Source organism: Pelophylax lessonae, assembly GCF_965119305.1.
Source record: "Pelophylax lessonae genome assembly, chromosome: 4".
In the NCBI taxonomy this organism is placed as follows: Eukaryota; Metazoa; Chordata; class Amphibia; order Anura; family Ranidae; genus Pelophylax; species Pelophylax lessonae.
Genome location: NC_138771.1, coordinates 609,721,553 through 609,734,644, shown reverse-complemented (window position 1 = coordinate 609,734,644; position 13,092 = coordinate 609,721,553). Strand labels below are relative to the sequence as shown.

At 41.7% G+C, this 13,092-nt stretch overlaps 2 protein-coding genes across 2 annotated transcripts in view; one reads left to right on the top strand and one right to left on the bottom strand.

The window, feature by feature from the left end:
* The window catches only part of LOC309553579 (uncharacterized protein), a 241,585-nt gene that overhangs the window by 144,946 nt on the left and 83,547 nt on the right, over window positions 1–13,092 (top strand). The gene's annotated exons all lie outside the window — the stretch shown is intronic.
* Window positions 754–1,554, bottom strand: LOC309552825 (uncharacterized protein; the record flags this gene model as incomplete). The annotated part of the gene is made up of 1 exon (XM_082253735.1): window positions 754–1,554. One exon carries the CDS (start codon window positions 1,552–1,554, stop codon window positions 754–756), a length of 801 nt encoding a protein of 266 aa, XP_082109861.1.

Below are 13,092 nucleotides of genomic sequence, written 5' to 3'. Positions count from 1 at the left end.
GCATTACAAAAGAATAATAAACTGTAAAACACCATCACTCATATGGTTTCTGTACCTCTTGTATTTAATCATTTGCAAATATTTATAACAATTAAACTTTTAAAGGGTTCAGATTAAAAGTTTCAGAATATGAATATAGCTCTTTTCTCATTATAATTGCAGTATCTGAAGTTGAAACAAAAGTATAGGTCTGTAGAAAAAAAGGATACTCCCCTAGATGGATACAGCCTAGATCCGATGCTACATCTGTCCTCCACCAGCTCTGAGTGATCAAACAGCACTGATCACTCAGTTCTTCCCTCCACTCTGAGCAGAGAGAAATGACAGTCACTGGCTCTCTGCTCTGTCCCTCCAGAGTGCTGGGCTGTAGAAAGAGCGGGAACAGCTGGCTCATTTACCAGCATTTTTTTTTTTTTGCCAGCAATTTAAACTAAATTTCATATCAGACCCTTTGAATCTGATAGGGATTTTAAGAAGTACATCACCAAAAAATAAGTATGGAGTTCCCATAAAAATCTATACCAAACCTTTAAGCATACAGCCTGCCCCCTCGAACCATACCAGACCACATGCCCACAATTTGGAGGGGGTGCCTATTATATTGAAGACAAAGGCCTCTTCCTCCAAAAGCCTGGCTGGTGGGTGTGGGGATCTGTGGGCAGGAGGATTACCAGAATCTGGATTCTGTTCAGACTAAATCGTCGGCTCATCTTAAGTAAGAAAGCATTGTCACATTACATTCTACCTATTACATTACACTTCATATACAGTAAGCAGCTTCTCTCCAATGTGAATCCTCTGGTGTCGAGTAAGATTTGTCTTTTGTGTGAAGCATTTGTCACATTCTGAACATCTATATGGCTTCTCTTCTGTGTGAGTTTTCTGATGTTGAACAAAACTTATTTTAAGGGAGAAGCACTTGTCACATTCCAGGCATGCATATGGCTTCTCTCCAGTGTGAATCCTCTGATGTTGAGTAAGACTTCTTGTTTCTGTGAAGGACTTATCACATTCTGAACATCTAAATGGCTTCTCTCCTGTGTGAGTCATCTGGTGCAGGATAAGCTGTGCCTTTCGCATGAAACACTTGTTGCATTCTGAGCATCTAAACTGCTTCTCTCCTGTGTGGCTTTTCTGGTGTCGATCAAGAAGTTTCTTCAGTGAAAAGTACTTGCCACATTCTAAACATCTAAATGGTTTCTCTCCTGTATGAGTTATCTGGTGTTGTGTAAGATGTGCCTTCTGTGAGAAGCATTTCTCACATTCTGAACATTGAAATGGCTTCACTCCTGTGTGAATCCTTTGGTGTGTAATAAGATGACCCTTTTCTGTGAAGCATTTGTCACATTCTGAACACCTAAAAGGCTTCTCTCCTGTGTGAATCCTCTGATGATTATTGAGATGTGATACAACACTAAAGCATTTTTCACATTCCGAACATGAAAATGGTTTCTCTCCGGTATGAACCCGCTGGTGAATTGTAAGATGTGCCCTACAAAGAAAACTTTTCTTACAGTGAGAGCACTGATATGGCTTGTCTTTCCCAAGACTCATCATGTGCTGATGAAGACCTTCTCAGCTTTATGACTTCTACAATAGAAATTCAGCAAATATAGTCTAGAATTTCAGCAAATAGTCTATACCTGTAATGTGAATGAAAATAAATTAGTATACAAATCATGTGAATGAAAATAAATTAGTATACAAATCATATAATTTCTACAGCAGATCAACCCAGAGATTAAAAAACACACACGGCAGTTCTAGACTTGAAAGGATTGTTTTCAGACACACAGGACATTTAACCAGTGGCGTCTCCAGCTTTCATATTTTGGGGGGGCACATGGGGGGACAGGGAAAAAAGTAGGGGGGCAGACAATAAAATGCTATATATATATATATATATATATATATATATATATATATATATATATATATATATATATATAATATAATATATATATTTTTTTTTTTCCCCCCAAGAATAGAATGCACTCCTGAGGTCTTGTTACAAATTCACCTTTGTTTTGTTCATGCAATATACAATACAATTGAACGACAATGTTTCAATCTGACTAGGGACTTTTATCAAGATGCTAAAAAGTCCCCAGGCATACTTCCGAGAAGGAAGCTGGGGAGTCTCTTTAACATAACCTATAGACAAAAAATTTGCATTATGAAGGGCTATCAAACGCATAAACATTAAATATTCTGAACACTTTGTCAAATCCCTGACAATGGGCATCAAAAAGGCAAAAACATGAAATATTTGTGACAATGGGCATCGGCGCAAGAAACCATAGGGGGCCACCCTGACCACCCCCACCCATCGGTCCCAGGGGCCTTCCCTGTGTGCGTGGTGTGCTTTCCATTGATCCAGGGGCCCTTTATTACTTTCCCACAGCAGGGCTCTTTCACATGTTCTGCAGTGGGCCTCCTTCCTGACATCTTAGGCCCCCCCATGGTGGTGGAAAGCAAGAGATATGTCACCAGCAACCAAGCCCTGGTGTTCCACCACTGTGGGGGTTCCCAATTTCCTCTTGCTGTCCTGCCCCTGCTATTGACAGGGCCAGTACAGCATCTGTCTTCATGGCAGCGCATTAGGATCCAGTGCTGGTTACATTATGGGGCTAATGGGCAAATGTGTGGGAGGGCTGGCACTACTGGTTGTAGACAGCTGTGCTCTCTGCCAGTCCCTAGCAGCGATGACACTGCATAGCCTTCTCTGTTGACATGCCATTTGAATGCGATCTGGGCGATTCTCCCAATTGGATCGAATATGTGGACATAAACACAGTATTTAATAGAATCAAAAGTACAATCACATACATATATATCAGCCATATGCTCAGCAACTGTGTGGGCTCCATTCCAGTAAGGTGGGGGCTCTAATCAATAAAACCACCATCATATTTATTTTTAGATCTGATCAGGAGCATCGCCCAGAACACATCCAGATCACCATGTCAACAGAAAAGGCTATGCAGTGTCACAGCTGCTATGTGACTGGTGGAGAGCTCAGCCATCTACAACCAGTAGTGCTGCCCCCCCCCCCTCCTCCTCCCTGTATGCACCCATCAGCCCCATAATGTAACCAGTACTGGGTCCTAATATGCTGCAGCTGCTGCCAAGGAGACAGAAAACACCAGATTGGCGTTGTCAATATCAGGGGCAGGAGGCTAAACACCAGGACCTGGTCGCAAGTGCGACCCTGGTAGTTCTGGCATGGGCTCAGCAGGAGGATTCCCCCATCCACCTTGAATGTGTAGATGGGGGAATTTGAATATTTTTTTCGTCAACACAATAGTTGAGGTCCGGTTCACACTGATGCGGTGAGGGAACTGCTGCAATTCCTTTCCCGCAATGCATCAGAATCGCAGGCAGTTCACACTGCACTCTGCAAACCACTGCGGGTGTCAATATTAATGATCAAAGTTAATGATACCCACAAATTGGTTTGCAGTACGCACTGTGGAAGCCGGTGGAGATGGAATTGGATCATATGGGTCTGAACACCCTTGCGATCCAATTCCAGTGCAGACAAAAAAAAAAAAAAAAGGGTCTTGCACCTTTTTGGAGCGGATTCAATGCAAATTGAGCCATACACAATGTATGGTTCAATTTGCATCGCACTGAATTTGCATGTCATTTGTACAGGAATCTTGTGCAATTCCTGGACAAATTACATGCAATGCAGTACACTGCATCAGTGTGAACCCCACCTGAATGAAACAAAATCCATGCATTGGAAAAAAAGTGTAATACAAGGTATTACTCACAGCGCATGTCCTTGAGTAAAATAATAATAAATAATGATGTGCTAAATATGTGATACTGAGTATAAAAATGTATGGTGTGCTCTTGTGATTATAATAAAAGAACTTTTGGCTGCTTATAGCTCTATTTACATGCACCCTATAAAATACTGAACTCGTGCTTATTGTGACTTTGCAGTCCTATGCCAAAATGCATCAAAAAAAGAAATTATCAAGTGAAATGTAATATGCAAAACTTAAACCATATAATACAAAGAAATACTGGTACTAAAAAATTACTGGTGCAAAAAAAAATAGTGAAAATAATTAAACTGTGATTGGTGTCCAATATACTGAAATATAGTGTCCAAATAGTCCAAAAAAATTAGTCCAAAAGAAATATTCCTAGCTTCAGTGACTGGGTTGGAAATACCAATCAGTGCAATAGTGTTGTCACCCTCCGTGCTCCTGTGCGATAAGGTAGGCAATTCAAACTCACCAGACGGTGTTGACCCACAATGTCTTATGACAAGTGGGTCAGTAGAGCTTTGTGTGGTAGGTATACAGCAGGGTCCCAGCCGTCCGTGTCCGGGTGATCCTGGATGCTCAGTTTCCAGAAAATTCTGCAGACAGGAAGAAGTGACGCAGCAGAGCTAAAGAATCACACATGGCTCCCACTGGGTCCCAAACTTTGGGGATGGTTGATAAACTAAAGGAGGTCATCCCTTCCACACTGAGCTCAATGTGCACTTCAAGCTGCTCTTTCAGATCGCTCTACTGCAGTGTATTCTTCCCGTTCACGACTACAGACTGCCGGTGGTGAGGAGGACGGTCTATGTGGACATCTTTACCACAGAAGCCTGCATTCTTAGATGTACCTCCTTTAATTTATCAACCATCCCCAAAGTTTGGGACCCGGTGGGAGCCATGTGTGATTCTTTATCTTTGCTGCGTCACTTCTTCCTGTCTGCAGAATTCTCTGGAAACTGAGCATCCAGGATCACCCGGACACGGATGGCAGGGACCCCGCTCGATACCTACCACACAAAGCTCTACTGACCCACTTGTCGTAAGACCTACTGGGTCAACACCGTCTGGTGAGTTTGAATTGCCTACCTTATCGCACAGGAGCACGGAGGGTGGCACCACTGTTGCACTGATTGGTATTTCCAACACCATCACTGAAACTAGGAATATTTCTTTTGGACTAATTTTTCTGGACTATTTGGACACTATATTTCAGTATATTGGACACCAATCACAGTTTAATTATTTTCACTATTTTTTTATTTTTTCTGCACCAGTAATTTTTTAGCACCAGTATTTCTTTGTATTACATGGTTTAAGTTTTGCATATCACATTTCACTTGATAATTTCTTTTTTTTATGCATTTTGGCATATGACTGCAAAGTCACAATAAGCACGAGTTTAGTATTTTATAGTGTGCATGTAACTAGAGCTATAAGCAGCCAAAAGTTCTTTTATTATCACAAGAGCACACCATACATTTTTATACTCAGTATCACATATTTAGCACATCATTATTTATTATTATTTTGCTCAAGGACATGCGCTGTGAGTAATACCTTGTATTACACTTATTTTCCATTGTTCACTCTTGGGGGTTGTCCACAGCGCAATCCCATTGTCACATTTATAATACCAATTGGCGCGAGTGTTCTTTCACATTTACAAAATCCATGCATTGGCTGCCTAAGTTCTTAATGGAAGTGAAGTTTGTCAAGCTCTTGGAAGAACAGAGAAGGGGAGGGACAGAGACAAGAGATGGAGATGGGGGGGGGGGGGGACAAGGGAGGGAGATAGGGACAGTTCAGCAATCGCACTACACTGCACAGCTGTGTACTCACCCAGGGTTAAAGCTCTTAGCTCTCTCACACACCACCATCTTTCATGTTTCCCGCCCACATCTCCTGTCAGATACATCTGCATGCCGGGAGGAGAGTGGGCGGTCCAGGCAGACACACAAGGAGTTTGTATTCCGTTCTCCTCTGCTGTCTGTGAGGGGAGGGGGGGGGGGAGTGTGCTGGCTGGGCTGTGGGAGTGTCATACAGACAGACACTCGCAGCCTCGTATACACAGTGTGATTCTTCTGCCCGAATCAGGCTGTTTTTTTCAATCTGGACTCTCACATTACAGCCTTGGGGGGGGGGGGGATGTCTCGCACAGCAGCAGGACACCAGCCTTCTTCAGCCCTATTTAATGATTCAGTGCGTTCTCTGCCATGTAGAATACAAACAAAAAAACTGCACTTAATTTGGGGGGGCACATGGGGGGGGCACAGAGTAATATTGGGGGGGGCCATGGCCCCCTTCCCCCCCCCCCCCCCCCTAGTGGCGCCACTGCATTTAACTTAAAATTTCTGAAGACAGGTTTGTATTTAGGAGTGGAGTATCTTCTTCAACTGGTACAAAACCAAAAATGTAATACATTGCAGCTTACCAATCCCTAGATATGGTGGTTGAGTTAGCTTTCTTTTTTTTTTAGGAAGTTTTCACCTGGTGATCTGGCCAATAACACACACCTTGTATTAGAGTGCCCCCACTCTGGAAGAATGAGCTCAGGGGGCACATTTGGAGAGCAGCATTGTCAGTGTAGGGGGGACAGTTTTATACTGAAAGCCAAATTAAAGTTCACACTGCAGTTAGTCAGTTACAGCAACTTTTTTTTTTGGTATAAAGGTTTTACATGAAAAAATAAGATGATCATTGTAAGCACCCGGTCAGTGGTAAATGGTTTGTCTCGTAACGCTAACTCCTACATTTGCAGGAGAGCTTGTTCTGTTAAGCTGCACACTTACTGGTAGGATTACCAAATAAAGGAAAGAATGCCAAAAAAATTAAGGCAGCAATCACAACTAAGATTTGGTAAGCTGCATTATATAAAATGTTTGCTGTTGGGTTTAATATAACTTTAAGATTGATCAATTAATGATACTTTGTTTTTTAGGACCATGGACTCAGGAATTGTGGTTCTTGGTGCATGCCTATCCAGGACAAACAAGAAGCATTCTTCCACATTCCCTTATTTCTAACTTTACATATATTTTTAGGCTGCTCCAATTGCTGAATACACCAACCAAACCTAAAACCTAACCTCAATCTCAAATTATCCCTTAACGTCCCCTTTAATAACCCCAGCCTTAACTCTTAAAATGGTAAGAATGTTAACAGTAACCTTAAAGTAAATCATTAATAATACCTTTTTATTACATAAATTATGTGCCAAGCCAGAACATATTTTTTTTTTTTTTTTAACTTGTAGCTGCTGACTTTTAACATTAGGACACTTACCTGTCCACAAATCCAGTGGTGTCCTCCCCAGAGCAGATTTTTAAATCGGCTATCGGGTGCTGCCACTGCCAGCTTGACTAAGGGAAACCGGCAGTGACGCCTTGTGGCGTCACAGCCTTTTCCTTACTGCAAATGCGTGAATCACACTGTGCTTAGTGAATAGGCCGGCTTCAGGGGAAGGAGGAGGGGGCCAAACTTCCAGCTCAGTTTGCCATGTTGAACTTAGCCATAAGTGGGATTGGGTACCTGTCAAAACCAGGTACCTGCTCCCCCTCCTTCCCCCCAATATGTGCCAATTGTGGCAACAGAGGGGGGGGGGAGGCAGAAAAGTGGAGCTTCTCCTTTTTGTCAAATTTTCTCTTTTATTCGCATGTTAGGCAATTCTATAAAATGCTTCATGCACCAGGGACCTACATTGAAAAGTTTAGTATAAATCTAAATTTTAGCTACAAAAAAATGTTGTACTTATTGTATGTCCAGCAAACAACCCTGATATCCTCTACAACAGCATAGCCACACACATCTATATAGCCGGCAGATAGGACTTGTTGAACATTCAGTAGGGAAAACATAGAAAGATGGGCATATGTGTAGCAGGTCTTGTTACAATCAATGACGTAAAATTGACTTATCAAAAGTTTATAAGTAACACATATATGCAACAGAAGTCCCTTGCATATCATAGTAATTATGTATAAAGAAAAAATGTATCAGCAATATAGTAGCAGAACATATGTACAGCATAGCTAAATCACCTAAAAGTTAATCACAAATGTGTAGCAAACTCATCAAGGGTATTGTTGGCCTCTATTGCTATTATTTTATCTTATCTAAATAATATATCACCTCTTAGGCCCCTTTCACACGGGCAAAGTAATGTGGGTATGATGGGTATTTCAGGTGGACCGGATCGGATGCTCCACGCAGCCCTATAGAGCAGCAAGTGTCAGCGGAGACATCCCCGCTGACACCCGCTGCTCTCTGATCCGATCCTGTCTGTGAAATCCAAACGGATGGAAACCCTATCTATTACTCTAGGGGTTCACATACTTTTTTCCACCTGCACTGTGAATGTTTACATGGTGTGTTCAATAAAAACATGGCAACATTTCATTCTTTGTGTGTTATTAGTTTAAGCAGACTGTGATTGTCTATTGTTGTGACTTAGATGATGATCAGATCAATTTTTATGACCAATTTGTGCAGAAATCCATATCATTCCAAAGGGTTCACATACTTTTTCTTGCAGCTGTATATGTATGTATGTATGTATGTATGTATATGTGTGTGTGTCCTAGTGTGTGTGTGTGTGTGTGTGTGTGTGTGTGTGTGTGTGTCCTATGCCCTATGGAGCAGCGAGTGTCAGCGGAGACCTCTCTGCTGACACTCGCTGCTCTCCGATCCGATCCTGTCCATGAACTCTGGACGGATGGAAACCCTATCTTCCATCCGTCCTGGGGATCGGATGAGAGCTGACAGGCGGTCTGCTCTCATCCGATTCCCCATAGAGAGCAGCGGGGCTCTGACACCTCCCTATCCGCACACAGTGCAGAGACGGAGCTGTCATCCGCCGGCTCAGCGGGGATCGGCGGATCGATCCCCGCTGAGCAGAGCACGGTCCGCAACGGAATGCGGACCGTGTAAAAGGGGCCTTACGTGTTTAAAGTAAATTGAGAAAACCGACTATAATATAATAACTGAATTACTGCACACTTTAGCTTAAAATCATTTAAAAGTACTTAAAAGTCCATAAACTCAAATGGGCAATAACTTGAAGCGCACACACACACACGTACATTTATACACACACACACACACACACACATATACATACACACATACAGTACACACACATACATATATAGATACACACACATACAGTACACACACATACATATATAGATGCACATACATACAGTACACACACATACATAGTTACATAGTAGGTGAGGTTGAATAAAGACAATAGTCCATCCAGTTCAACCTGTGTAGGTGTGTGTGGCTGTAATCTAACATAGCCCTTAATGTCTTGATTCTTGAGATGTAAGTCTTAGGCTCCGTTCACATGTCAGCGTATGATCGTGGGCAGAACCGCCGCAATACGCTCCAAAAAAGTACAAGAGCTTCTTTGGAGCGTATTGCGTCCCGCGATTTTGTTTGCGCGATGTTGCCGCGATTCGGTGGGCGTAAATCGCGGCAACATCGCTCGGCGTTTGGGGGGCTATTGCAAATCAACGGGCAACGCTAGGCGTCCCGCGATTTGCAATAAATCTCCGGATCGCGGGCGGAACCGCGGCGGTTCTGCCCGCGATCATACGCTGACTTGTGAACGGAGCCTAAGAGTCTTTTGAAAGCCACCATACTACCCGCAGAAACCACCTCTTGTGGTAGACAATTCCACAATCTTGTAGCCCTAACAGTAAAGAACCCTCCTCATTGCCTGGAGGATGGGATGGGATGAAAACGGACAGGCGGTCCGTTCTCATGCGATCTCCCATAGAGGAGAGTGGGGTTCTGACAGCTCCGTCTCTGCAAAGTAAGCGGAGCCGGAGCTGTCATCCGCCTGCTCAAGGGAGATCAGCGGATCGATCCCCCGCTGAGCATAACTGAGTCCGTCGGGGGCACCGCTCGTGTGAAAGGACTCTTCCCTAATTCAGCATTCTCAGACACCGCGCAGAGAGTGCTATACACAGACAGATTAAATTGCAATCAAGTCGGGTACAACACTCAACTTTTATGCAACAGTTTATTAGGGAAATCACAGTGATAAACATTATAGATGACCCATGGAGGTGCTTATTTCATAAAATATATAAACCTCAAAAGCAGTAAAGAAATATGATTGTTCCAAACCGGATAAATGCTGCAAAGGGGGTGATACCAAAAAAATGGTTGGTTCTAGAGAGCCCTACTCTTAGAGATTGGTTTAACAGAATCGTGTATATATATACAACATGGAGTATTTGGTCAGTAGAGATGAGGGACAAGCAGAAGACTTTTTGAATAAATGGAGAAAATGGGCAGAGTTCAAAAAGACCAGTAAATATATAGCAATATAGTTAGATTAGAGGGATAATCGGCGACTGAAGAACCCAGTTAAAGCAAACTAAGTAGTAGGAGAGGAGGCACATCAAAAGTGTGGGGGGGGGGGGGGTAAAGTGGGAGGAGGGTTTAGTTTAATTTGGGAAAATGGGGGGGGGGGGAGGTCACAATGTAAACATGGGGGGGGGGGGAGGTCACAATGTAAACATGAAGTAATTTGACATAGGTTTGTTTATATTGAACTGAAAGTGAATGAAAATGTATATATTTAAAAAAAAAAAAAGAAATACTCTGCTTTTATTTCCGTGCTTCCTCTGTTTTATACGGTTCATAACAACGACACAATACAGCATATGATGATCATATGAGTATCAAAAAATGGCTGCCAAATGGTGATACATAGAGCAGAGTAACAGAATGAAAGGAAAAGGGGAACAGTAATAAGCCCCCTTTTCCTCATGGGAGAGTGGCTGGGGGAAATAGGAAAATAGTTTGAGGTAATATTTCCCTCCTTTTTTACCTCAGGTAAAAAGGGAGGGATTTTTCATTTATCCTGAGGGAATAGCTGTAGTGGGCGTGGCATTGCAGGGGTCAAAGCACCTATAGGAATAGGTTTAGTATGGAAGTTTCTAGAGCCCTCTGAGACCTTATATAAGGTGGAGCTCCCCTCAGAGGGGCTCATTCGCCTCAGAAGATTCAACAGTGCGAGTTCCCCATCCCCCCCCCTCCCCTGTCGCGGCTGTATATTATGTGGTGAAGTCACCTTTGCTATAGCAAAGGGGGACAGTTTTTTTTCTTATATATTTGAGTGGAAGTTGATGATTTTAAATGTGATTTTATTTATCCGGCCTGAGCCGTGGTGGCTCGGCTGTTGAGAGTATTAATGTTTTATGATATATTTATTTATTGAAAAGTTTTAAAAAAACCGTAATAAACGGCCGCGGCCTATAATTTTCCAAATACAGGTGTCTGCTTTTTATGTAAATTAAGGGTTAATATTAGATATTGGATCCTGCCTACTATCCCATGTAAAACAGCTGTGAATATCACTCGCTGTATTTCTCAGTATCATGTAACAAGCTCAATAGCAATGTAGTGTCAAAGCAGGGCCACAAACATGGCACTCTTCTGTTTGGTTGCCCCACTGGACCTATGATTGTCACTTCAATTTATAAAGTCCATGATATTAGACAGGGCTCTGAGTCTCTGGTACTGGAGACTGGTGTGTGTGTGTGTGTGTGTGTGTGTATATATATATATATATATATATATATATATATATATATATATATATATATGTGTGTGTGTATATGTATATATGTATATATGTATGTATATATATATATACTGTATTTTCTGGCGTATAAGACTACTTTTGAACCTCAAAAAAATCCCCCAAAAATGGGGGGTCGTCTTATACGCCGAGTATTATACCTCCAAGGTAACCTAAGCATAAGTATTACCGGTAGATGAAAATTAGGGGGGTCGTCTTATACGCCGGAAAATACGGTATATAATATTTGTGTGTGTGTGGGGAGATAGAGATAGTATATTACTACTAGAAAAGGAATGATGATTGTTGATGCACTAGATTTTAAAATACTCGAGCTGAGTAAATGGTAAAATCTCCCGGTTGGCAGTCAGCTAACTGATTTTGTATTTGTTCTCTAAAGTTGAATTTAAAATGTTAATCCCGCCAGAAAAAATACACTGAGATAAAGTCCACCTTCAAATTTCCCATCGCAGTGTTTAAAGAAGAAACCCATCTTAATTGTGCATATGCAATCATAAAAAAAGTGTACCTACCTGGTATAATGTAGTATCGGGATCCTATAAAGGCTTCTTGTTCTCTTGACCAGCAGTTCTTGTAATGTACTGAATCCTCCCTCACCTTATTTATTTCATCACCATTGACTAAAATGTGGTGTCCCCTGATTGGCTGAAAAGATAAGCACTGCTTAACAAATTAGACCGTTTCATCTATTCTTTAGAAGGTTTCAGCTACTCTTTGTCTCAGCTCTCTATCACAGATAAAGTCAGGACCCGTTCATTGATATTCTAATATGAGGGGAAGACAATAGGAGAGAATCTTCATTGAAAAAATTGCCTTCCCCAATTAGCATTACAAAGGTAATACTATGATTGTATTAGCAAGACAAAAGCTACTGGAGTTGGTGTAGGAATGTTTTCTGGTCTTTAACCACTTCTGGACGGGAAGGTTTTTTCCCCCTTAATGACCAGGGCATTTTTTTGCGATTCGGCACTGCATTATTTTAACTAACAATTGCGCGGTCGTGCGACGCTGTACCCAAATAAAATTGATGTCCTTTTTTTCCCCACAAATAGAGCTTTCTTTTGGTGGTATTCGATCACCTCTGCAATTTTTTATTTTTCGGGCTATAAACAAAAAAAAGAGCAATAATTCTAAAAAAATATATATATTTTATATATAAAATATATACATTTTTTTTCTGCTATAAAACATTCCCAATAAAAAAAAAATTAAAAATCAAACTTTTTCATCATTTTAGGCCAATATGTATTCTGCTACATATTTTTAGTAAAAAGAAAACACCCCAATAAGTGTATATTGATTGGTTTGCGCAAAAGTTATCGCGTCTACAATCTAGGGGAAAGATTTGTCATTTTATTTATTTATTTTTTTATTCGTAATGGCGGTGATCAGAGATTTTTAGCAAGACTGCGACATTGCGGCGGAGAGATTGAACACCTAACTGACACTTTTGGGGGGACCACTGACATTACTACAGTAATCAGTGCTAAAAATATGCACGGTTACTGTTCTAATGACACTGGCAGGGAAGGGGTTAACACCAGGGGTGATCAAAGGGTTAACTATGTCCCAAGGGGATGCTTTCTAACTTTGTGGGGGTTGTATTCACTGAATGAACAAGGGAGGGGGATGGGCTTGCTGCATGAATACAGAGACCTGTGTTCCAAAATAAGAGGGACATAGGATCCC